The sequence below is a fragment of the Xenopus tropicalis genome, chromosome 2, assembly GCF_000004195.4.
Source record: "Xenopus tropicalis strain Nigerian chromosome 2, UCB_Xtro_10.0, whole genome shotgun sequence".
Taxonomy (NCBI): Eukaryota; Metazoa; Chordata; class Amphibia; order Anura; family Pipidae; genus Xenopus; species Xenopus tropicalis.
Window position 1 is genome coordinate 150,655,056 of NC_030678.2, and position 27,927 is coordinate 150,682,982.

Below are 27,927 nucleotides of genomic sequence, written 5' to 3' on the forward strand. Positions count from 1 at the left end.
GGGTACAAAATGAGTGAGGCAGCACTCTGTGGGGTCTGTATGCTTTTAATATGGGATATTTGAATAAAAATATAATTTTTTAAGTAAAGACTTTGTACTGAGTTTGGGATACCATTTTCGACATGGACTTCTATCCAGATATCAACATGAAAGGTTTCTTCTCTCAAAGTGGTCCTTGTAGTGGGACCCAAGGCAAATGCTATAGTTGCCCTATTATAATTACCCCTACTCTCTCAGTTAGCTCAGCATTGCCCTACTGCTATGCCACAGACTTTCCCCACAGTTGAGCTATTGCTGCAGTACATGTTGCCTGTGAGAGAGAAAAGCCCAACTCCAGCCCAGCGCATCGGAGCTAATATGCCTGCTGTTCTCTCACTGGCTTCTGCTTTAATTTCTCTCACAGGCTTGTGGGCGGGGCCGGGGGCGGGGCCTTGTCTGAATTGATGGTTCCCCTGTGAGTTTGACACGGAGTGTTCCTCGCCCCTCCCCTTAGCCTGTGTCAGTGGGAATCTTTAGGAATGTACTAATAACATTTCCACTGGAGGCTCCTGAGTGAGGGGAGGGCTGCCTGCGCTGCCTGCTGCTCCAGAGCTGTGGGGAAGGGACTCTCAGTATAACGCTGTGCAGCAGGGAAGGATCTGCTTGTGGCAGCGCTGCGCTTCTTGCTGCTGGAAGAGAAGGGACGGGATCCGGCAGGTTCCACTTGTGGGTGTCAGTCGGGATCCCCAGCTGCTGGGGCGAGTAACACGTGTGCCCAAGGGATCGGGACATCTGAGCCGAGCTGGTGAGTGTCAGGCTGGGAGTAGAATGGAAGTGCCTCTGAGCGATCCATCACACACTGGCCATCTAGAGATCAGCTGCGACCTGCTTCTGTTGCACTCCAGCTGAGACTGAACTACAACTTTCAACATCTTCACACTGTAAGGCAGGTTGGGCATCTGGGAGATGTAGGTGCTAGGGTGAGGCTCTGGCTCATTAGTATGGGTGCAGTCACTTTGCTGAGGCTGCACTTTTGTTATGGACTTGCTGTCACCCAAATCAGAAGGAAAGGGAAAGCTGTGTAAAACTGGGCAGCTCCAGCAGGCAAAGCCTCCAGTACTGCACAGGGGAATTCCTTCTGATAGTTTGCATAGTGTATTGTATCAGCCTATACTTCCTAGCAGAAATATGAATTCCTGATGCACAATCCCAGCAGCAGTCACACAAGACTCTTGGAAAGAGCAGATGTCCCTACATCTATTGTATATACATTTACCCAAGTGGGGGGCACCTAGAAGGTGAGCGCAGTGAGAGAGAACGGGCTTACCCAATAATCAACTTACCATGGACCAGGACTAATGGACCTGGTCCTTAAGATGTTGTTAAACTACAAGCTCTAGCTTCCCCCCATCGAAAGGATTGGGTTCAGGGAACAGCATTTCTCCCTGTGATCATAGTGTTCCATGCCTTTTATAGATTTAAGATGTGCAAACCAAACAACTAAACTTTTGAAAGCATATTGTTGGTTGTAATGAATCGCATATGTGGCAAGTTCTAAGCTGCATCCCAGGCAGAAGAATTAGAAGGATACTCCATTGCCTGGGATGCAACTTAGAGCAGAGATTGTACCTGTGTGTGATTTGTGTCCTGGTCATTAGGTATAGTATTTGGGGAGGTTTCCGAGCAGTCAGGTGAACAAAGGGTTAATGCATTAGGGTGGGCTATAGCTTGCTTAGCAGGGATGGAGTGGCACAGGCAGCAGGGATTGGATACTGTTAGTCTTGTACTGTAAAGTCAGGGGAATGTTATGTCCCCAGTGTGTGACTCCGCAACAAAACCATAGCAGCTGTTCTCTTTTCCTCCTTCTAAATAGAGAACCCACACATTCCCATTGCAGTAGGATAGAAATTTACAACCTGTAGCCCTACAGATATTGCTTAACTAAAAATTCAACTACAAACTATTGCTACGCCTACAGTTGCCTGCTTTAATAAGAATGCTGGGTACCATAGCCCTGTATCATCTGCAGGGCTACATATTCACTGTCTCTGCTGTGGGGTGCCCACTAGTCATTCCGTTTCTATCACGGGAGGGTATGCATAAATTTCAGCACCCACGAGAGGAAGGATTTTGAAAGAGTTCTTTATAGGGTGAGAGCCCAAAGTGAGCTATTGCATTCTGTTAGCTCAGCTGTACAAGAAATCTTTAAAGTTCAATATCAAGTGACCCCCAAGTAGTAGTAGTATCAGCAGGTGGTCCCAGCAGTATCATGCCCCTATAATTCAGCATATTGTGACATTATGACCCCCAACAGTAAGCTGTCTCCACCAGTGCACTCTCAGGACTACAGAAATTCCCTTGTTATGTTTCAGTGCAGCAGCCTGAGCCTACAGATCAGTATCTTATGGTCCTTTTATAGCAAGAGACCCCCAGAGTTTGCATCTTGTGAACTTGATACTGTGTGCTATCAGCATAGTTCAGTGTAATGTGACCCCTCTCAGTAGGCTGTACCCATAGCACCATCTAATCAATTGCATAGTGACACCAAGGATAGACTTGATGCCTTTGGTTTTTGATTCCCCCCGGGGGAGCCTCTTGTGGGGAGTTAGTATGTATGGGGGTTTCCTTCTACAGGCCAAAATTGGTACAAGGCCTGACCCTAGTGTGGGCTTGTGTGACTGTGATTGGAAAATTAGATTGTAAGCTCCCACTGCACTCCACACAATGGGAAGTTCCTAGAGATTATAAAGATGTGTGTTAAATACAGTATTTCTTCTTCTCCAGTAGGAGTGCAATAGGGCCCCAGTGGAATTACAGAATAAAGCACAAGGTGTGTCCTTGGTGGCAGAGCTGACTCTTACATCTAATCAGGTTGCTGAGAGAACGGAGTTCCAGATAATATTAATTTATAAAGGGTAGATGGATTTCTCATTAGCAAATGGCAGTTGTACCCATTTACTAATGACAAGAAAGCTCTGGGAAATGTCTATTTCCTCCTTTTAGTTTTAGCAAAAGTATAAATAACTTTCTCCTTTTCCCTTTCCAGCCTTCTCCTTTACACTAATTTGTGCCGTGGGTTATTTGGCAGGCGGATAAAGCGTTGCTAACAAAACAGCCCTTTCAGGCAGGCGATTTCTGGAGAATTCTTTATGGGCTGGTTGTACAGCTATTGTGTCAGAGCTGAATATCCCAAGATCACTATTCATTTGTGTCACTAAATTACATTTACTGATTGAACGGGCAAGTCCAGAAAGCCATCTCAAATGCACAGCTGCCTGCCTTAACTGCTGCACTAACAGGAACAGACAGTAGTCAGCGTTGTGTGGGTTTTTTCTGTAGGGATAGAGAACACCCAAAAATGTTTGGCTTTGCATAAACTGCAGTAAAGCTGGCCATACAGTGTGAGAGAGAGGATGTAAACACAAAAATAAGATGGAATTCTTCTCCCTTACTATGCTGTTCTCCACTGCTGGTTCTAATGTGTGAAACAATGTAGCAGAAGCCAGCTGGTTAACTGACCTCACTGACTACTGCTACATTGTTTCAAGAGTCATAACCAGTTGGGCAGAAAGGGACAGACAGAGTACCTGGAGACACACAAACACCTTGCAAGTAGGAACAGACTCAAGACCTCAGTGCTACAAGGCAGCATTGCTAATTTGCAGGGTATTGCCAATCCACATGTCCATAGCCTTGTATGATATGGTCTGCAGCCCGAGGGCTGTGTCTAATCCATTCCAATTTGCACTGATTTGTCCTCACTTTCTCTGAAAAGATTAAGTTATTGTGTATAAAGGAACTGTTTAATCCCTTCAGATTCTTGTATTTGGTGTACAAAGTCACTAAAACTGTTTACACAACATCAGTGCATTGTTATACATAAGAGATGTCAGAAGCATAGCCCAAGAAACATCATTACATCATATTGTGGCAAAGGATAAATGGATATTCCAAGTTAGCACGAATTATTATGCAATCACAGAGAACATCGTCTCTAGCCTTTGTTTTGCAGTTGTCTAACTGTTATTCTCTGCCAACATCGGGAAACATCAGCCAGTGTTTGGGGTGCAAAGGGCTTTGGTAGGGTTTTGCATCCCTCACATATGGGGTGAATCCTTTACACCAGGATGGGAATAGTCGTGCTACACCAGCTGAACAGAAATTCCCAGGCCTGGACCAGGATTTAGAATAGGCCCTGGCATTTCAAGTACATAGATGCCCAAACAGCCCCCACAGGCCCAATAAATAGTGGCTATGTACATGTATGGCAGTCTGGGACTGGAGTCTGGCCATTCCAAACAGGCAAAATTGTTCCAGTTCTGCACATACAAAGGGCTGCAGGAAGAAAAGCTGCTGACTTTGAGTAATTTTATTCCCTTTCAGATTTTAACTGCTCTTCTCTTATTTTTCCTTTTCAAGGGGCTTGTTGAAAAAAATGGACAAGTGATTGCAGCCTGGATCCAGGGTTGCATTGGAATACTTTTTACATATATCATTCCTTTGGATTTCCAGATTTTTAACTTTACTTGACCTTTAGTGACATTTGCCTTGTTGGAGGAGCATCATGGCCTCTAGTTTGACATGCGCCGGAGTAATATGGGCGTTACTGTCATTCCTATGTGCTGCAGCATCTTGTGTTGGATTCTTCATGCCATATTGGCTGCTGGGTAGCCAGCTGGATAAGCCCGTATCATTTGGAACCTTCCGCCGGTGCTCATACCCAGTACGGGATGAAACCCGCCAGACCACTTTTATGGTTGAACAGTGTGGCCGCTATGCATCTTTCGAGGCAATCCCAAGTCCTGAGTGGAGGATCTGTACGATAGTTACAGGCCTAGGTTGTGGCCTTCTGCTTTTGGTTGCCCTGACGGCAATGATGGGTTGTTGTGTGACTGAGCTCATCTCTAGGACCGTGGGAAGAGTGGCCGGTGGGATACAGTTTCTGGGAGGTAAGTCATTCTATCCAAACTGTTTCTTTCCCCTTATTTATGTTATAAACCAAATTTCTACCTATAAGGAAGATGGCTACCACTATAGAAATACTTAGAACCAGCACAACCTCTGTTCCAGTAAAGCAAGTTGTTCCAGTATAATGACAGGGTCCAGGTTCAATGTGGGTGACTACGTCATAATAATATATAGGTACATCATGAGTGGCGAGTGGGTCCTAAGGCTTAATTCCTGGAATAAACAGTGTGATGTTGGCATTCTGGCCTTTAGCCAATCACAACTGTACCCTCACTCAGGGGAAGCTGTAATGCAGTTCTCTGTCAGGTCCACTGAGCTGCCAGCTGTGGAACAGAGTAGTGGGGCTGTGTTCTGCAAGATAATGGCATCCTATGCTTTAGAATGCTGATTGTCCTTGCATCTCCTGATAGGGTTCCCATTTAATTAGATAGCCTGGTTTCTCTGGTTTCAACTTGGACAAAAATCTGCCCCCAATGGCCACCTGTAATGTCACTGTTCTGTCCAAAATTCTCCCACAATCGGCCTGCCAATGAGACAGATGTGTACTGAGATTTATCCATGATGAAGTTTAGCTCTCCTTTAAAGGGTTGCTTTTTAAAAAAAAAAAAAAAAAATCTTTAAGTGCTACGCAGAGAAACTTTTCAAAGCATTTTCCTTCTGTTAACAGAGGTGTATAATGTGATGACAACTCAACTACAGTTTTGTGTTGTGTGAATAAAAGGAACACGAAGAGATTTAGGCCCCTGTCACACAGAGCGTTTCCTCCTTCTCCACTCCCTGACTGAAAACCGCAGGCGGAGAGGAGCAGGAGGAAATGTTCTGTGTGACAGGGGCCTAAATCTCTTAGTGTTCCTTAATATTCCGAGTTGGCTCTAATAAGCATCGCCTTGTTTCTGCATTGACAATCACATGTACATGCGGTTACACAGATCGGAAACAGAGACTGTCCCAAAAATGCCTGTGTTCGCGATCTCCACTAAGTGTAGCAGTGATTGTCAAAGCAGCTAAAGGGCAATGTATATTAGAGAGTAGGACCTGACAAGACCTATGTTAGGGTCCTCCCCCGGGGGGGGGCATGATTGAGTGCTTTAACCTGATATTCAAGTTGGTTGCACTGTTGCAGATTTCTGTAATATCTTTGGGAGGAAACAGGAATAGTTATTGAAAACATATGTCTGTCTGGAACTGTAGGAGTCTTTCTCACCATACTTCTCCTGAGTAATCTGACTGATGTTCCAACGGGGCTGATCCAAGGGGATCACTATGCAAATTGCACAAATTAGATTTTCCTGCATTCAAATAAAAGGTCAACTAAGGTCTTTAATTTAGATGAAAGGACCTGGACAGTTTCGCATAAAAAGTCACTTGATTTGTTACTAATTTAAAACTGTTGTGTGTAAACTAAAAAGTTGTGGGGCTTGGCGACATCATCAGTTCTGAAGGCATTTTCTATATTTGCGATGCTGTGGATGTGTTTGGAGCAGGTATAATATACAGTAACGTTAGTGAGGTCCTTAACCTATTGTAACACTGCTAAATTTGAATTAGTTTCTCTACCAACCTGTTAATGAGTCACAAACGTCTAATCATTGGATATTTATTTATCCTTTCTGACCCCCCTCTCTCATTGCCCAACCTAAATGTTCTCCTATACCTGTGGTGCACTGTTCAGCTTTGCCGTCTATCAGTCATATCGGGGGGGGGGGGGGGGGGGGGGAATTGAAGTTGGGCAGCCAGTAGGGTGATGCTGTTGGTTGGAGGTCAGTGGGCTGTGCATTAAACCTATGGGCTCTTACACATGGACTTACTTTTGTGCGTTTGACGTGTTTAAGTGCACCTAAAGGAATCAGCGAATTGTTTCCATTATATTCTGCCTGGTTGTACTCATGAGCGTTCAGAGCTAAGTTTTATTGCATTTGCTTTTCAGTGTGTTGTTTTAGATACAACATGCTGCATATCCTTGTGCTTGGCCTTCAGCAGATAATGGAATAAAAGATTGCGTTTGGAACTCACAAAAATTAAGGCCTATGGTATTCTCTGCCTGTACAGAAAAAGTTGATCCTGTCCTCAGCCCATTCTGCGTAACAGGCACATCAAATTTATTCCTGTTGTTTTGCACACATGACTGATGCAGACAGGATCGGCCTTAAAAACACTGGCACAAAAAACGTAAAAACGTAAAAATTATGTTTCAAGTAAAGGGGAATTGATCATTACGTTTAAATACAGACCACAATATCCCTTTAAATATAGGACAGAGTGAATTATAGAGAATCCCGAGTGGGCTCACGGCTTATGCTTTTGACTCGTTAATAATTCAGTGCTATTCTAGGGGTTTTCTAAACACTGCTATAAAGCCCTGGCGTTCTGTTCTTTCTCAGAGTCCCCCCAGACTTTCCTATGAGAGAACAACTTTGTAATTAATGTTTTGCTTTGTGTCTAGACCTGTTAACTCTTGCCATGCCTCGTTTGAACAATTTTCTATCTTTTATTGCATAAAACAGAATTATTTTCTTTGCAACTTTAAAGTGGATGATTTTTTTTCCCCTGTTTTGGCGTTATCATTATAAGAAGCAGATTGCTCAATGAGCTAAAGCAATGGTGTAATGTTAACATCTGTGCATCCTTGATTTTAAAGGGACATTACCAAAATAAACATGCTGCTGGTGAAAGCCTTTATGGCCTGTCTGGGTAAGACTGGACTGGTTAGACTAGGGGGCTGATTTATTAAGACACTCCGAGCGTATTTACGCCAAATTTTTGACGCCCGTGTGACTTTTTTGTACGATTGCGCGACTTTTTCGTACACTTGCACGAAAAAATCGGAAAGGTTCTCCCGCAGTTTACAATCGTTCTGTATGAAAATTTTGTGACTTTCGGATCGCCAATACAATATTATCTTGACTAATACGATTTTTTCGTAAGCATTTTCATAATATTTGCGATCTACAGAAATTATTGTATCCAATCCGTATATCCCATTCGGGATTCAAACTTGTGTTTTAATGAATCGGCCCCTAGGTGTGCTGTAGGTGTTTTTCCTTCAGTTTGTTATTTGGTTACTATGTGTGTATATACAATCAATATACATATACATGTACATAAGTTTTTTAAGAGAAAGTAGTGTTTCCAGGCAGTCTGTTTTTGTTTGTATTCAGAAATTACCATACAATAAAAAGAACAGATTAAGAGTTTATATATTAAACGGGTGGGTTTTATCAGAAAGAAGGTGGGGTTTCAGAAAGTCTGGGTGTGGCCTCAATAAGTAAAGGATATATCTTATTTATTGTTTTGCTTTTTTATATTGCAAGGTATGATTTAACTTGTTTTAATAGTTTATACTTGTAGATGGCAGCGGTGAAAGCAGGCCTTACGTTCCTGGAATTTCAGGATCAGAGAATGCTAGAAATCTGTGCCATTGCTTTCCGCTGTCAGTATCACCTTAGAATAACATAGGGGCACATTTACTAACCCACGAACGGGCCGAATGTGTCCGATTGCGTTTTTTTCATAATGATCGGTAATTTTGCGATTTTTTTTCGGCGTCTTTACGACTTTTTCGTATTTTTGGCGATTTTTTCGGCGTCTTTACGATTTTTGCGTAAAAACGCGAGTTTTTCGTAGCCATTACGAAAGTTGCGCAAAGTCGCGATTTTTCGTAGCGTTAAAACTTGCGCAAAACGTTGCGCCTTTTAAGTTTTAACGCTACGAAAAAGGCGCGACTTTGCGCGCAAGTGTTAACGCTACGAAAAAATCGCGACTTTGCGCAACTTTCATAATGGCTACGAAAAACTCGCGTTTTTACGCAAAAATCGTAAAGACGCCGAAAAACTCGCGTTTTTACGCAAAAATCGTAAAGACGCCGAAAAAAATCGCAAAAAATACGAAAAAGTCGCAAAATGTTCGTTTCCAATCGGAATTTTTCCAATTCAGATTCGAAATCGTGTCTTAGTAAATCAGCCCCATAGTGTCGCTTTAGTGCAGGCCCCATCTCCTGCCCCAGGCATTTTGAGGTAAGATCAGGTATAAGATATCCGTTGTCAGTGCAGGAACAGAAGAGCTGCTAATGAATATGGAACCATTATATTGCCTTTTACCATATGTTAAAACTGTTATAAAAACCAGCTCATAGCCATTCAGGGCTTTAGTAAAGTGGCGCTTGATTCAAACTGGAGGGAAAGGCTTGGATATCCCTTTCATTTACTTGAGATTCTTGATTAACCTCTATTACTTTTTAAGGAAAAATATAAATTCAGGGATTATTATTTACTATAATTACTATTACATCTTGTGTATATATATATATATAAAAAAAAGTCTATAGGGTGCACACCATTTGCAGCAACAAAACCAGGGTGCTAGTACAAACTAATGCACTGGAACAAGGACAGCACTCCTAGGATTAAAAGAATTGTGAGCAAAATGTAAATGCAAAAATAGAAAGGTTTATTACTCAACGTTTCGGTCTCACACAGAAACCTTCATCTGGAGTGAAATGAAGGTTTCTGTGTGAGACCGAAACTTGAGTAATAAACCTTTCTATTTTTGCATTTACATTTTGCTCACAATTCTTTAAATCCTAGGAGTGCTGTCCTTGTTCCAGTATATATATATATACTGTACCTAATATCATATTTAGTGGTATAGAGCAAATGCTTTGGACTTTGAAATGCTTTCTAGAGATATATATATCTCACCTGCTTTTCTACAGCTGATCCTTTTAGCCCTTTTTGCTGCCTTTTAGTTCTGTGTCTATGCAGAATCTTCCCACTTGGTATCACAGAAAAGAATGTACATTTTCTCTTTATATTCAGGCTTCAATTTGGTTTCAGTTTCTCTGTAAGTTTACAGTTTTATTGTTATTGTTACTTTTTGTAACTTTCTTTTCTATTCAGCCCCTCTCCTATTTGTATAACAGTTTCACATGTAAACCACTCCCTGGTTGCTAAGGTAACTTGGACTCTAGCAACCAAATAACTGCTGAAACTCCATACTGGAGAGCTCCAGATATGAAAATTAAATAACTAAAAACTACAAATAATAAAAGATGAAGACCAATTGCAAATTGTCTCCAAATATTACTCTCTACATCATATTAAAAGTTAACTTTAAATCATATACATTATATGATTCCGGGTTGGTGTGCATCTGTCTCTCTACACGCACATTAGTTTGCAACATTTAACCCTCCAGGGTTATACACATACTGGGCCACAACTAATTTTAATTTTTATTTCTTTTTTTAGCTCAAGGTTTGAAAACCCAGTGGTTCTTAATTACTCACAAAGGGACAGTAACTCGTAGCAACCAATCAGGCGTTTGTTGTTATTACTCTTACCACACGTCCCCAGTTGCAACTATTTTGTTGCTATAGGTTACTGCACCTGTGTTAGAAAATGAGCCCCTGTGAAACTAGAGCAAGAGGAAGGTATGCGCCCCCAGAATCCCACAGATTCCTCATCGTACAAAAGCACACACTGTGACAGAGAACAAATGGACAGGATGTTCACAGCAGTTTAGACTTTATAAATGGCAGATCATAATAATGAATGATCTTAAAATGGCAGAGAACCCACTGACACCACAGATTCTTAACAAGACAATGATGAATGAGTGTAGTTTATAGAGAATGGCCCAAAATTGCCTGGAAAACATGAATTATTCAAGAGCATTGTCCGTAAAAAGCAGGGACAAAATCCATTTGTAATGTTTGTATGGAAATCCTATTTTTGTAAAATTGTTTTTGAATAATTATGGTTTCTAAATATAGATTTTACATTTAGAAAATTTAGCTAAAAGATATTTTAAAGATGATGTTTCTCAAAATGGACTTTTTATAAGATGCAGACAATGGTAATCAAAGGCATCTGGTTTTTATTTTTATTGTTTTTAGAATTTTGGCTCATTTAGCTTTTTATTTTGAAGCTCCCTAGGTAAGGGTTCAAACTGCTATCTGGTTGCTAGGGTCCCACTAATCTAAACAACCAGGCAGTGGTTGGAATGTCTGACGGAAAATGAATAGGAGTAGGTCTGAATAGACATATAAAAAATAACTAATACTACATACCTCCCTGTATCTAATTAAAGCCAGCACAAGGCAAAAGCCTAGAGCAAGTTCATTGTATTCAGATATAAGTAAAGGAACACACCAATTCAAATACAATGCTTCACAAGTCACTTTGAACTCTAGTTAAATGATGCTGGTATTGTGTTACTGCTCTGATAATTAAGAGTAAATGTTCATGACTGGCTGAATACTTGACACTAAATACTCGATGCTGACCTGAGACAGACCTACTGGTGAGGCAATTATAAAATATTATAGCTTAAGGTGGCCATACACGTGGCGATCTGACGATGTTTCGTACGACCATCGGTCGCACGAAACATCGTAAGATCCGCCACACACCATTCAGGGCTGAATCGGCAGGTAAGGAGGTAGAAACAATAGGATTTCTACCTCCTTCTGCCGATTCAGATCTGAAGGGAGAATTTTGGTCAGGCGCCTTCTATGGCGCCCGATCAAAATTTTCCAACTGGTCCGATCGGCGAGTCGGCCGATATCAGCAGCTTCCTGCGATATCGGTCGACTCGCCGACATACCATACACGCACCGATTATCGTACGAAACGAGGTTTCGTACGATAATATCGGTGCGTGTATGGCCACCTTAAGGCAATAAATGGAAACAATACATTAAAGAGAACTAGACCTCGACAAAGAATTATTCTGGACAAGGTTCATCATATGTTTTGGGCTTTTGTACCAGCCCAAGACCACCACAAACCTTCAACCGGGAAGATCAGTGCCTCCAAAGATGCCCATAGTAGCTCCCTATATTCTTTTTTTCGGATTCACAACTAGGGTTAAATTAGCCCGGATGAAAAGCGTCGTGGGGGCAACTTCAGAAGTGGGGTGGGTGACGTTTTGTGAGAGGATCAGGGACATCAGGGGAAGGGTTATGACGTGGCAATTGCTTAGAGACCGACAATATACTGTATGCTGTAATCTTCAACGTTTGGATGCACAGTCAATTAAAGCAGAAGGAATGGTAAACTCAAAATGTTAGGCACCCCCCAGTGATTGTAACTGCTTACCTAATACCCTGGGTTGGTGCTTCTGTTAGGAGAAAAGTGCACCAGCCTGGGGTAGCTGCGAGACAGCAAACTTCTTCTACCTGTCTACGTTCCTCCGAATCCCGGGGCCGGCACATGCGCAGTAGGGTGGAAGTGCAGACTTTATTATTAAAAGTTCAGTTTTTCACTGTACTGTTGATGCACAACCTGTGCGGAGACAGAAGAAGGAAGAGGATCGCTGTCTTGCAGCTACTCCACGGCACCCCCCAGTGATTGTACCTTTCCTTCTCCTTTAATTAAGTATAGCAAAATATATACATACATTATAAAAGTCAATACATAATAATAATAATAATATAATAATATATAATTTGCGTATGGAAATCAGAATTTAGATTCAGTTGGTATTCAGCTAAATCTTTCCCAAAAGGATTTGGGGTTCAGCCGGATCCTAAAATAGTGGATTTGGTGCATCCCTAATTGGTACACACAGAATATTTCTATTTTATTTTGTAGACCTGTAGTGCACTTTCAGGGGTCTTCAGTAAATATGTTGTGCCGTTGCTACGATTCTATATCCAGTGTGAGAAAACTACTTGACCCCAGAATGAAATGGTTTGCATACATTCCTGGGTATATTTTGCCTTTGATAACCCAGTGCCCCAGAATCCCTTGCAGTATATACTTTTGAGAAGTGTTGACAACCAGCAAGTGGTATTTGGATTAAGCAACTCCAAGAATGAGAGGCTTATAGCATTCTTTCACATAGACGCCAAGTGCCTATCATTTCTTGCAGCAGTTTTTATTTTTTATTAAATACCTGAAGCAAGGGAATTATTGTCCCTAGAAATTACCCACATTTTTTTTAATGACCACCCACACAGTATTTAAATTGCATCTAACCAGAAAATACAAATGCCCAAGGTTCTTTTACATGGGTTTATTATGCAGTCTGTGTTTAAAAATATGTACATAGTACTTGACCTGTATTTTATTTTTGTGATTTTGATCATTTACATTTTTAACTCTGCTTCTCCCAGGTTTCTAAATGAAACTGCTGTGTGGTAGCTAGGGATTAATTACCCTAGCAACCAGACATGATGTAAAGGATAAGCAATAAGAATAACAGTAACAATGAAGTTTTGCAGTCCATCTACTTTTAGTTGTCAGGGTCAGTGACCTCAACAGCTAGATAGTATTTTCCATTAGAGGCTAGAAGGAGGTAGCAAAGGGAGGCTAATCATCCAAAAACGATAAAAAGTAAAAAGAGTAATCAATAAAAAAAAGCAGCTTTATTGTTAAAAATGTGTATTCTTAAAATCCAGTACAATGAGAAGAGTCATGTTCATTGTGTATGTTATGAACGGAGGGAGCGGGGTATTCTGCTCTACTAGGGCAAGCCTAATACCAGGTTTGTAAAGACACAACCATGTTTTCTATGTAGGGTTGCCACTATTATACAAATAGGCCCGGTGTTAAAGGAGCTAGGGATGGGGACACAAGGGGGTAGGGTGTTGACATAAAGGGTTAGATTGGGCTGGAATTTAGTAGCTCAGGATGATAGCCAGGAAGAAGGAGATTGAGTGTGAACTGGGAGAGGGGATTGAGAGGCCATGGGTAGAATGACAGAGAATTACAAATTTACATTTCTTATACATTTGTAATACCAGCCTGGCATTGGCTGGTATTTTACCAACTAAGTCAGTGAAACAGTGAAATAGCCGTCTGACCAGGGGCAACTCTCTCCCTATGTATCATCATCATTTTTTTATAGCAAATTCCAAACCTTGCCACAGTTCAATGTAACCATTATTCCAATTCATCATGACACCCTGTAACTATCCACTACTTATACATACCCCTTATCCACCATTAGTTCTCTGGTTGCAGAATGTTCTTTAACCTCTGCAGTTTCCATGTTCAAAGATTGCATGAATAGGGATACTGTACATACGGTTCAGGAGTCAATTTAGGATAGGCCTTCAGTCTACTCACACCATGCCCACTGCCCCTTTGCATTTTGTATCTACGAGTATGGGGTTTCCTGCCAAAATAGGCATGTTGGCTTGACTGAATACCCACAATTATGAGGAGGACATACAATTCTTACATGACCAGTCTCCTTAAACAACTGATTCCATTTTTGTTAAAGATACACAGGACCTGCGGAGGACAGGGAGTTAATTTCAGCAGGTGGGAAGTTATAAATCAAGCAGCGTAGTGAAGGGGGCCGATGATGATGGGGGCTAGACCCGTTTAATTAGCAAGACCAACCAGGAAGCAAGTTGGCTGATGTACAGACTGCGTGAGACAAAAGATATGGAAAATGCTTGTCTAAGAATATAATTAATAATAGATGAGCCTACACAGAACGATGGGCCAGACACACTAATCATGCAAACAGTTGCAGGAAATCATAACTAATATATTAATGCCATCTGTTTTGTGTAGGCAGTGGTATATCTTGGCATCCTGTCTCAGTCACATTCCCATAAAGCTTACCTAAGGCTATTGCTGATACAAAGATGGCTTTCTTTAGTCAAACATCTGTTTTAACCCCCCCCTTCCTGTGAAAGTATTAAATCCCATTAACATTTAAGGGAAGAACATCCTTTTTAAACAGGAAGTCATTATATTTCAACTTCCAGCTGCGGTGCCAACCCGTCCAAGCCTGATGTAGTCACTTTTTTTTTAGTTTTTCACAAGGAAAACTATACCCCCCAAACAGTGTAGGTCTCTACAAAAATATATTGCATAAAACAGCTCAAATGTAAAACCATTTTGATAAAAATATACTTTATTAGCATGTACTATTGGGTAACCCTAAATAGAAAACTGCCATTTTAAAAATTAAGGGCAGACTCCTAGGATCATAGGATTAATGGTGCACACAAACAAACCAAGGGCACACATACATGTTGGGCCACATGATGCCTAACACAGTGGTTAGTCAATTTGTAAATTGTCTGCTGCTGTTCTAGTTTAAACCTATAGCTCAGTTGGTGGTTGAAGGAAGTTGTAGTCCAACAACTGTGAGCCTGTAAGCAGTTAAATGGTGCCTGTGACAATGACTTTGTTTCACCTGTTCCCACTGCCACCACCAAAGATGATATTGACAATTCCTTTGAGGATGACTGGAGATATATAAGTTTGACCCCTACAGTACAAGATGGGGGTCCCTTGCACAGATGCCTCCACAAAAAAGTGGTGCTTTCATATTGTTGCCATTTTAGCTACATGAAGGGTAAATCTCCATCACAAATAGCCAGTCTTTTGGACTTATTTTGCATTTGTGTTCCTTGTCACCTAGTCCTTCCGAAAATCACACTAAACTAAATCTCACTAGAATTCATGCAGGACAAGCCAGTCTATGAATATTTCACTTGGAAAGTTCTGTTAAGCTCAAGAATTTCCTTCTACAGTAATAAATGTCGCTGGCAAGTGCTCAGCTTCCCCCTAATGGTATTTGTGTTATGTGGGTTGAATAACTGCAGTATGGGCAGACCATAAAAAGTCCTTTATAGGCATCGCTGTCAGCCATTTGCTCCTTGCCTGTGCCTAACACGTGCCTCTGGTGGTAATCTCTTCTTTTCAGATCATTGTGCAAGCACTGAGCATTTATGTCTAGAATCTATTTTACTGCTTAAACGTATACAATTTTATTAAAGAGATTTAGGGGTTGGTAAAATCTCATTGATGCTTTGATTTCGATAAAATCTCAGCTGATTTAAAGGAACAGTAACACCAAAAAATGAAAGAGCTTTAAAGTAATAAAAATATAATGCACTGTTGCCCTGCACTGGTAAAACTGGTGTGTTTGCTACAGTAACACTACTATAATTTATATAATAAGCTGCTGTGTAGCCATGGGGGCAGCCATTCAAGCTGAAAAAAAGGAGAAAAGGCACAGGTTACATAGCAGATAACAGACAAGTTCTGTAGAATACAATAGTGGTTTATCTGTTATCTGCTATGTGCCTGTGCCTTTTCTCCATTGAATGGCTGCTTCCATGGCTACATAGCAGCTTATTTATATAAATTATAGTAGACTTTCTGAAGCAAACACACAACTTTTACCAGTGCAGGGCAGCAGCACATTATATTTTAGTTACTTTTATACACTTTCATTTTTTGGTGTTACTGTTCCTTTAAGGGCAACTCCACCAAAAACTGTTTTGACTTTTTACTGTGTAAAGAAATTCATTTATACTTTAAAGTTACTTAGAATTCCTTTTTTATTTCATTGTGCGAAGAGGAATTTTTGGGTGGACTTTCCTTTTAAAGGGTTCTAATTCTTCCTAAGCTCAGTAAAAGAGAGTCACATTGTGTACATCTGTGTTTGCCATCCTTTCTGTGTCTGTCACTAAAGTGCCAGTTGTTCCCAATGGATCATCCCATGTCTCCTATACTGAGTGAGGCTGTCTCAATTTGTGTTACCTAAAACCTGGAAATGTCCCTTACTGTTTTATTTATTCTCATATGCAGATAAAATTCTGTTTAGTTTATCATGATTTCTGTTTGTGCAGAGACATCAGTTCTCCCCGTGATGTGTTTGTTTATGCTTGAAATGACAATGTCAGTGGTTGGGACATGATGTTGGTCACTGCCTACATGACAAAAATCAATAATATCACAAAAACTGGATGTTCTGTCTTTGAAATGCAAAGTCTTATTTATTAACATAGTGCACAATTTGGGTGCAGGTTGCCATGTTTTACCCACAGTAAAGAATTCCAGAATAATTGGGGGTAGATGCTATGTTGTGTCCACCACAAATTGCACATTAGCCATCAATGTGACTGTAAATTATTGTCAGTTTTAGTAAATCGCACAAAAGTTGCAATACACGTTATTCCCCTGCATTTGTGTTCAAATTCTGTTCACGTCCAGTGCTTGGTATTCATATCAGTATTAGGGGCAGATGTATTATGCGGTGTAAAAAATTCACTACACATCGCCAAGCTTTGCCGTGCAAAAAAATTATGCCATTTTTTACATGTTTTTTCTTCCGCTGGAAAAATAGTGGTGTAAAATCTGGTGTTCGGACGGCAAACTTCTCAATTTATTTAACACCGTTTTTTTACACCGCTTTTTCAGTGAATTTCATTTTACACAGCATAAGAAGTAGGCCCCCTAGTGTCTTATTTATTTGACACAAGTTTGTTGTAGCTATTGGTGCAACCTTGAAATTACCACTAGGTCCAGGGTTACAGTAATTCCAGGGTACATGGGTATCCTTGTGGGCATCTTTGCAGAATTCATCAGAAAAGGCTGAAGAAAATCATTGTCCCTCACTTGAAACACTGACTGCGAGCCAGGTCAGAATGCCTTGTATCAGTTGTTGCTACAGCCTATCAGTAGCCTTGGTATTTTAGTACTATAGTAGCTTCAGCCTCTACTCACCATCCTCCCTGACTTGGATCCTTGACAGCAACTAATATATCAAATTGCAACTGACTAAGTAGAAAATAGAAAGCATATAAAAAAAAATAATAATTGTGGTACACTATTTGAAAACAATAAGGTTTGGAAAGGCAAACTGCCCCTTTGTTAGTGCTCTGGTTCTGGATGCCTTGTTTACCAAAGCGAATTTCCATTGACTTATGCCGTGATCAACAGAAGAGAGACCACCTTCTTGCCCCCAGAGTAATAGAATGTAGCAGTTATAAAGCTCTGCAAGAAAATATTTCTGAAAATAGCATCATGCTCTTTTGCTGCAGCAGTTATTATACATTAACAAAACAGCAAAGCAATGTTTAGTTACATCTACCCATGATTTGTATTTAATTGTGTCCCCTTTTCTTGCTGCTTAGGTTCTAATCGTCTAAATGTTACATATTAGAACAACTAGTAGCTTGTGTATTAAAACCTTTCTTTAATAACTTTGGCCCTTCCAAAACTTTGTTGTTTCCCTTGAAGGCTTAACCACATGGGGTATTTGAATAAGGTCTGCAGGGACTGTCTCAATACATTCTGCTGTTGGTAGGATGCAGTTTAACTACAATTACTGTGCTGCAAGTTCAGCATTCCTTATCTATATACTGAACATATCTAACAATGTTTAAACAGTATAATATGTTAAATGCACTTTTTTCTACCTCCTCCTCCTCAAAAAAAGATCCCTGTGTGCTGGGTGCTGAGGGTGAAACCCATTCTATCCATCCTCTTACCAGCCCCCCAATGGCAGAAGGGATTTGGTTGCTTCCGAAGAAAAACATTTATATATTTGCTAAAGCAGTTCTTCAGAGAAATAACCTGTTATTTTGGTGCTGTGGTCAGAGTTATTTTTATTCTTCTTTTTCTAACCTTATACAAGCTGATGGCATAGAGGATAGTCTAGTGGCACAAAATTGTGCTTTTAAGTAATGTTTTTCTCCACCATGTGTGGGCCCCCAGTGTGCCCAAATTAAATGTACTAAAATACTTTAACTTTAGTCTCTAACTCCTAGGAAATGCTTTAAAGCAGGGTTATTGAATTTTAAAGATCGATACCATGTCTGTGACTTTTATATAAAGGCTCATTTACTAGTGCAAAAGAAAAAAAAGTTGGAACTTGGCCAGTTTTTTGTGCTTTATATAATACCTTCCTCCTTTTGCTGAATCGCTGCAAGTCTCTGTTTTCTGTTTTCTTATTAACAGTATGTTAGAGTTAAAGAACATGGCAGTGAAAGGGTCCGATTGCACCCCTTCCCCAGACTGCCAGCCACTCGATTATTGTCTTCATTTCTCCACAGAGAGGCCCATTTGCACCGACACTGTGAAGGTCCCCTCCATACATGACTCCACCACTCTGAGAACCTGTTATCCCTGCCCACACCCAGGTCCCAACATCCCCCCAGGAGCATACCACCAGCCGCTAACCCCCCTGAACTTCTGGACTTTTCCAATGAGCCACTGTCCCACCCCAGCTGTGACACAGAACACCCCTTTGTCCCACAAACCCCCTATCAATTCCCACAAAGAAATTACCCTTAACAATTAAAATACCATGAGGGAGATCTTTTTTGCTCCCCTTGCTCCCTTGATGGGAGCACAGTGTCGCGGATGGCAGGTTGGCAAAGACTGGAAGTGTGATGGCGTCACTTCTACTCTGCCCTCCTTCTTCATGCTGCAGCCCATGCCCTCTTCTGCATCTTCTAAAACAGCCAATGGGGTGCCCTCTCAACACTGCGATGTCCAGCTCCGCCCATTGTTCCCCAGGTACTTCCAGTATCTGGACAACTGGAGAGAAAACTTTGCACATTGGGATGGGGGCTTGATTTATGGTGGGATCCAGGTGAACTAGACTCACAGTGTATACAAAGGCTGCAGGGCTTCCAGTGGCAGTAAGATTAAATGGCCAAAACATTTTTTTTAACTCACCAGAAATGATTCATCATTCAGCATATGCACTGTTGGCTAGTGATACTTCCCCTTTAATAGGCACAGCTCTGTCTAGTTAGGTATGTATGCCCTTTAGGTAATTTGTCACTGAATTTATATATGTCAAATAATTTAAGATAAAGTAGAAATAAGTGATTGATTAAAATTACGTCTTGGTCGCTGTGTATAAATCAGGTCATGGCTCTCCCAGTGTTTGCACATTCCCTGAAGACTTTCTGGCACAGTAAAGAAACCTTCCAAGCAATTGGACAATTATGTTCCCATGAGTGAATATCATTCTCCGAGATCATTCATTAATATTCCAGGATGATGTTTTAGTTCTACCCTTTTGGCTCTCGTTACTCTGCATTGCATATTGCTAATCACTAATTATGGGGCCGAATAATAAGCTGGGAAATGTGTTTATGGTGTAGATGACCAGTGATGTTTAAAGGGACACATTCACTAAAGTGAAATGCTGCTTATACTTGGTAAATTCAAAGACGGAAGAGTTGGGGAAAAAAATGATACCTTGATTTTGAAAAAATGATGTCTTGACTTCTGATGTATATGGGCTTGTCTGCTAACTGCCAGTATTGGAATCAAGTTGTGTCCAACTGCGTTCAGCACTTTCATACGTCTGTGTGTATATGTGTACAGTCCCATCTGGAAGAATGGGCCATGTTTTGCTCTGTGGTGGAACTCAGGAGAGATCCACCCCAGGGGAACACTGGGAGAAATGCCTATGTGTAAGAGCTCTTATGGTAACCATATGCCTGAATATCACCAAATGATTGGATATTTGCACCAATTGCCCACGTATGTGCTAGGCCAGGGGTCCCCAAACTTTTGTACCCATGAGCAACATTTAAATATAAAAAATTTGGGAGCAACATAAGCATGATAAGTTCCTAGGTGGTGACTGATTGTGATTGGTTATTTGGTAGCCCAGTGTGTACGGGCAGCCTACAGGCGGCTGTTTTTGGTAGTACACGTGGTCATTATGCCACCAAGTCAGAAATTCAAGAATGAACACCTGTTTTGAGGCCACTGGGAGCAACATCAAAGGGGTTGGTGAGCAAACATGTTTCTCAGGAGCCACTGGTTGAGGATCACTGTGCTAGGCCATATTAGGCTGATCCGATTGCATTAGTTCAGGTCACTACACACAGGACAAATGTGGACAGAATTAGCCAGATGTGTCATAGGCCTAAAGGTCCCCATACACGGGACCGAATCAGTCTAAGGGACCTATATCGGCAGCTAATCTGCTCGTGTATGGGCATTGGGCATTCCCGACGGGCCTGCCAGACCAATATCTGGCCTGAAATCGGCCAGATCTCAATTGGGCTGGTTAAAAAAGCTAGTCAGATCAGGGACCGCATCGACGTGCCTAAATGCGTCGTTATAATTCGATCATTTGGCCCCAGGGCCAAACGATCGAATTAGCCTAGATTCTCCCGGTATCGCCCAACCGAAGGTGTATGGGCACCTTAAGACCAATGGAATAAAATCGCCTTCTGTGACACACATGGAGTGTTTTAGGCCCGAAGCACTCATAAGAGCATTTTCAGGGCTTAAGAGAGCCAGTTCTGGCCTTCTTTGTTCAGTGCAATGGGCAAAACAAGAAGTGATTTCATGCGCTTTTGAGCCTACTGTGCCATCAGCCTTAGCTTCATGGTACCTGTGGTAGTGTCTCTATCAGTGGGAGATAGTGGAAACCTGGCCATGCCATTTGTCTTTGTAATGGAAATCTACTTGTACCAAACTGCCTGAGCAAATTTGGGCATGTACTGAGTTTGGAGGAATCGTAGCACTTTCACTTGCAAGTAGTAAGTTGAATTTGAACCCTTAAATTCATGTGGCAAAGCTCTTGACAACTGAATGTGACAATTTTTTGTTTACTCATCATGATGCAACTGTTGAATTTTTCTCAAATTCAGAATTTGTTCAGTATTTGGGTGAATCTGTAGTCAGTTGGTGCTGCCGGCATACATACTTTTATTTACAGACTTTGGGAACACTTGAAGACAACACACAATAAATATATATATTTAAAATGACATGATGTTATTGTTTTAATTTTCAATAAGGAAACACTACTTGGGTGCTGTGAGCTATTCCTCTTTTCAGTGCAAGTAAGTTCATGGGTTCCCGACTGTCATTCCCTAAATATAAATTTCTGGCTGAGTAGGTTTTATTCCAAGCAATTTGGCAATGTTCTTCCTGCAAGACAAAATCACAGTGAGAGCTAATTTATGAATATTCTGGCTTTAGAAGTGCCCTTGACTTTGTAGCTGGGGCTGCCACACTGTGCAGTACAAATATCACTCGGGGGGCTGTTGGATTCGGACGTGTAGTTGATAGGAGCAAGCTGAGCGATCTACTGGCACTGTCTCGGGTCACTGTAATTACAGGCTCAGATCAGCACTCTCCTATTTACTTTATATGTTTCAGCTACTGATATATAAGCAACACTGTCTCTCATACATAGGGTATTTAAATAATGATTTATTTCTAATAATGTGGGGTTCAGGGCTGCCTATATTGTTTGTGGGGCCTGGTGTGAAATACTCTGCACAGTGCCTTAGTGTTTATAAAATGCATAAGATATGATTTGAGCCTGTGTGCTTGACGTCAACAAGGTTTTAATAATTGGATACCAGAATGTGCCACCTTATCCAGTACTGTTGAACTCCCCATGCTGTAGTGTTGTATATGATACATATGCCGAGTGCTAGCTGCACTTAGTATTGTGATTTGAATGTGTTCAGAAGTACTACATAGTGACCTGGGCATGAAGGGATCCCTGGAGGTGGTGGTAGCTCCAGGGTTCCCCTGCTTCAATAGGCGCAGCAGTGCTCAATTCGGAACAGAAGGCAGGAAAGACTCAGTGGTTCCAATCGCAACTATACAGACGTGCCAAGAGTGCATTTTGACACAATAACCTTTACTACAGCCCCTACCCTGAAGAAAATCATTGTCCCTCACTTGAAACACTGACTGCGAGCCAGGTCAGAATGCCTTGTATCAGTTGTTGCTACAGCCTATCAGTAGCCTTGGTATTTTAGTACTATAGTAGCTTCAGCCTCTACTCACCATCCTCCCTGACTTGGATCCTTGACAGCAACTAATATATCAAATTGCAACTGACTAAGTAGAAAATAGAAAGCATATAAAAAAAAATAATAATTGTGGTACACTATTTGAAAACAATAAGGTTTGGAAAGGCAAACTGCCCCTTTGTTAGTGCTCTGGTTCTGGATGCCTTGTTTACCAAAGCGAATTTCCATTGACTTATGCCGTGATCAACAGAAGAGAGACCACCTTCTTGCCCCCAGAGTAATAGAATGTAGCAGTTATAAAGCTCTGCAAGAAAATATTTCTGAAAATAGCATCATGCTCTTTTGCTGCAGCAGTTATTATACATTAACAAAACAGCAAAGCAATGTTTAGTTACATCTACCCATGATTTGTATTTAATTGTGTCCCCTTTTCTTGCTGCTTAGGTTCTAATCGTCTAAATGTTACATATTAGAACAACTAGTAGCTTGTGTATTAAAACCTTTCTTTAATAACTTTGGCCCTTCCAAAACTTTGTTGTTTCCCTTGAAGGCTTAACCACATGGGGTATTTGAATAAGGTCTGCAGGGACTGTCTCAATACATTCTGCTGTTGGTAGGATGCAGTTTAACTACAATTACTGTGCTGCAAGTTCAGCATTCCTTATCTATATACTGAACATATCTAACAATGTTTAAACAGTATAATATGTTAAATGCACTTTTTTCTACCTCCTCCTCCTCAAAAAAAGATCCCTGTGTGCTGGGTGCTGAGGGTGAAACCCATTCTATCCATCCTCTTACCAGCCCCCCAATGGCAGAAGGGATTTGGTTGCTTCCGAAGAAAAACATTTATATATTTGCTAAAGCAGTTCTTCAGAGAAATAACCTGTTATTTTGGTGCTGTGGTCAGAGTTATTTTTATTCTTCTTTTTTCTAACCTTATACAAGCTGATGGCATAGAGGATAGTCTAGTGGCACAAAATTGTGCTTTTAAGTAATGTTTTTCTCCACCATGTGTGGGCCCCCAGTGTGCCCAAATTAAATGTACTAAAATACTTTAACTTTAGTCTCTAACTCCTAGGAAATGCTTTAAACAGGGTTATTGAATTTTAAAGATCGATACCATGTCTGTGACTTTTATATAAAGGCTCATTTACTAGTGCAAAAGAAAAAAAAGTTGGAACTTGGCCAGTTTTTTGTGCTTTATATAATACCTTCCTCCTTTTGCTGAATCGCTGCAAGTCTCTGTTTTCTGTTTTCTTATTAACAGTATGTTAGAGTTAAAGAACATGGCAGTGAAAGGGTCCGATTGCACCCCTTCCCCAGACTGCCAGCCACTCGATTATTGTCTTCATTTCTCCACAGAGAGGCCCATTTGCACCGACACTGTGAAGGTCCCCTCCATACATGACTCCACCACTCTGAGAACCTGTTATCCCTGCCCACACCCAGGTCCCAACATCCCCCCAGGAGCATACCACCAGCCGCTAACCCCCCTGAACTTCTGGACTTTTCCAATGAGCCACTGTCCCACCCCAGCTGTGACACAGAACACCCCTTTGTCCCACAAACCCCCTATCAATTCCCACAAAGAAATTACCCTTAACAATTAAAATACCATGAGGGAGATCTTTTTTGCTCCCCTTGCTCCCTTGATGGGAGCACAGTGTCGCGGATGGCAGGTTGGCAAAGACTGGAAGTGTGATGGCGTCACTTCTACTCTGCCCTCCTTCTTCATGCTGCAGCCCATGCCCTCTTCTGCATCTTCTAAAACAGCCAATGGGGTGCCCTCTCAACACTGCGATGTCCAGCTCCGCCCATTGTTCCCCAGGTACTTCCAGTATCTGGACAACTGGAGAGAAAACTTTGCACATTGGGATGGGGGCTTGATTTATGGTGGGATCCAGGTGAACTAGACTCACAGTGTATACAAAGGCTGCAGGGCTTCCAGTGGCAGTAAGATTAAATGGCCAAAACATTTTTTTTAACTCACCAGAAATGATTCATCATTCAGCATATGCACTGTTGGCTAGTGATACTTCCCCTTTAATAGGCACAGCTCTGTCTAGTTAGGTATGTATGCCCTTTAGGTAATTTGTCACTGAATTTATATATGTCAAATAATTTAAGATAAAGTAGAAATAAGTGATTGATTAAAATTACGTCTTGGTCGCTGTGTATAAATCAGGTCATGGCTCTCCCAGTGTTTGCACATTCCCTGAAGACTTTCTGGCACAGTAAAGAAACCTTCCAAGCAATTGGACAATTATGTTCCCATGAGTGAATATCATTCTCCGAGATCATTCATTAATATTCCAGGATGATGTTTTAGTTCTACCCTTTTGGCTCTCGTTACTCTGCGTTGCATATTGCTAATCACTAATTATGGGGCCGAATAATAAGCTGGGAAATGTGTTTATGGTGTAGATGACCAGTGATGTTTAAAGGGACACATTCACTAAAGTGAAATGCTGCTTATACTTGGTAAATTCAAAGACGGAAGAGTTGGGGAAAAAAATGATACCTTGATTTTGAAAAAATTATGTCTTGACTTCTGATGTATATGGGCTTGTCTGCTAACTGCCAGTATTGGAATCAAGTTGTGTCCAACTGCGTTCAGCACTTTCATACGTCTGTGTGTATATGTGTACAGTCCCATCTGGAAGAATGGGCTGTGTTTTGCTCTGTGGTGGAACTCAGGAGAGATCCATCCCAGGGGAACACTGGGAGAAATGCCTATGTGTAAGAGCTCTTATGGTAACCATATGCCTGAATATCACCAAATGATTGGATATTTGCACCAATTGCCCACGTATGTGCTAGGCCAGGGGTCCCCAAACTTTTGTACCCGTGAGCAACATTTAAATATAAAAAATTTGGGAGCAACATAAGCATGATAAAAGGGGGTGACTGATTGTGATTGTTTATTTGGTAGCCCAGTGTGTACGGGCAGCCTACAGGCGGCTGTTTTTGGTAGTACACGTGGTCATTATGCCACCAAGTCAAAAATTCAAGAATGAACACCTGTTTTGAGGCCACTGGGAGCAACATCAAAGGGGTTGGTGAGCAAACATGTTTCTCAGGAGCCACTGGTTGAGGATCACTGTGCTAGGCCATATTAGGCTGATCCGATTGCATTAGTTCAGGTCACTACACACAGGACAAATGTGGACAGGATTAGCCAGATGTGTCATAGGCCTAAAGGGCCCCATACACGGGACCGAATCGGTCTAAGGGACCTATATCGGCAGCTAATCTGCTCGTGTATGGGCATTGAGCATTCCCGACGGGCCTGCCAGACCGATATCTGGCCTGAAATCGGCCAGATCTCAATTGGGCTGGTTAAAAAATCTAGTCAGATCAGGGACCGCATCGACGTGCCTATATGCGTCGTTATAATTCGATCATTTGGCCCCAGGGCCAAACGATCGAATTAGCCTGGATTCTCCCGGTATCGCCCAACCGAAGGTGTATGGGCACCTTAAGACCAATGGAATAAAATCGCCTTCTGTGACACACATGGAGTGTTTTAGGCCCGAAGCACTCATAAGAGCATTTTCAGGGCTTAAGAGAGCCAGTTCTGGCCTTCTTTGTTCAGTGCAATGGGCAAAACAAGAAGTGATTTCATGCGCTTTTGAGCCTACTGTGCCATCAGCCTTAGCTTCATGGTACCTGTGGTAGTGTCTCTATCAGTGGGAGATAGTGGAAACCTGGCCATGCCATTTGTCTTTGTAATGGAAATCTACTTGTACCAAACTGCCTGAGCAAATTTGGGCATGTACTGAGTTTGGAGGAATCGTAGCACTTTCACTTGCAAGTAGTAAGTTGAATTTGAACCCTTAAATTCATGTGGCAAAGCTCTTGACAACTGAATGTGACAATTTTTTGTTTACTCATGATGCAACTGTTGAATTTTTCTCAAATTCAGAATTTGTTCAGTATTTGGGTGAATCTGTAGTCAGTTGGTGCTGCCGGCATACATACTTTTATTTACAGACTTTGGGAACACTTGAAGACAACACACAATAAATATATATATTTAAAATGACATGATGTTATTGTTTTAATTTTCAATAAGGAAACACTACTTGGGTGCTGTGAGCTATTCCTCTTTTCAGTGCAAGTAAGTTCATGGGTTCCCGACTGTCATTCCCTAAATATAAATTTCTGGCTGAGTAGGTTTTATTCCAAGCAATTTGGCAATGTTCTTCCTGCAAGACAAAATCACAGTGAGAGCTAATTTATGAATATTCTGGCTTTAGAAGTGCCCTTGACTTTGTAGCTGGGGCTGCCACACTGTGCAGTACAAATATCACTCGGGGGGCTGTTGGATTCGGACGTGTAGTTGATAGGAGCAAGCTGAGCGATCTACTGGCACTGTCTCGGGTCACTGTAATTACAGGCTCAGATCAGCACTCTCCTATTTACTTTATATGTTTCAGCTACTGATATATAAGCAACACTGTCTCTCATACATAGGGTATTTAAATAATGATTTATTTCTAATAATGTGGGGTTCAGGGCTGCCTATATTGTTTGTGGGGCCTGGTGTGAAATACTCTGCACAGTGCCTTAGTGTTTATAAAATGCATAAGATATGATTTGAGCCTGTGTGCTTGACGTCAACAAGGTTTTAATAATTGGATACCAGAATGTGCCACCTTATCCAGTACTGTTGAACTCCCCATGCTGTAGTGTTGTATATGATACATATGCCGAGTGCTAGCTGCACTTAGTATTGTGATTTGAATGTGTTCAGAAGTACTACATAGTGACCTGGGCATGAAGGGATCCCTGGAGGTGGTGGTAGCTCCAGGGTTCCCCTGCTTCAATAGGCGCAGCAGTGCTCAATTCGGAACAGAAGGCAGGAAAGACTCAGTGGTTCCAATCGCAACTATACAGACGTGCCAAGAGTGCATTTTGACACAATAACCTTTACTACAGCCCCTACCCTGACATAAGGACATCCCGTATGATTAGAAGAAAGAAAATCCACCTTAGGCTAATGACATATGGGGCACTTAAACCCAGGTGGCTCCCATTCACTGAAATGGGAAAATGGCTCACACTGGCAAATTATTTTTTGTTTACAGTAAGAGATGTGCCTGTACATAAATATTTCCAAGAAAGCCTTGGATGAGAAAACCAAATGTTACTGATACCGTATTAACATTGATGATGTCCTGGTTTCCACTTTATGGTTTCTGTAAAGGTGCCCATATATGGGCCAATTTTAGCTGCCGATATCAGTCCTTTAGACCATTTTGGCAGCTTATCGGCAATGACAGAACCATTGGTTCATTAATGTAGTCCCCAAACTGATGGCACCTATGCCTGCCATTTTAATTTGAAGATCCACTTGCTTGGTGACCTCGCCAGTGTATGGCCGCCTTAAGTCACTGAGAGAGAGCAATAAAGGGGACTGGTGATTACTAGAGGGAAGGAAAGTGTAAATGTGACATCTGTGTGTGACCTCT

General features: G+C 41.4%; 1 protein-coding gene across 2 annotated transcripts in view; it reads left to right on the forward strand.

Moving 5' to 3' along the window:
• The first annotated feature begins 500 nt into the window (after positions 1–500).
• lhfpl6 (LHFPL tetraspan subfamily member 6) overlaps positions 501–27,927 on the forward strand; it is a 96,415-nt gene continuing 68,988 nt past the window's right edge. Inside the window, exons 1-2 of one of the 2 annotated variants that reach the window (XM_012956507.3) lie at positions 501–920; positions 4,399–4,928. In XM_012956507.3, the coding sequence (XP_012811961.1) occupies positions 4,544–4,928 (385 nt within the window). In that variant the 5' untranslated portion in view covers positions 501–920; positions 4,399–4,543. 2 annotated transcript variants of the gene reach the window in all.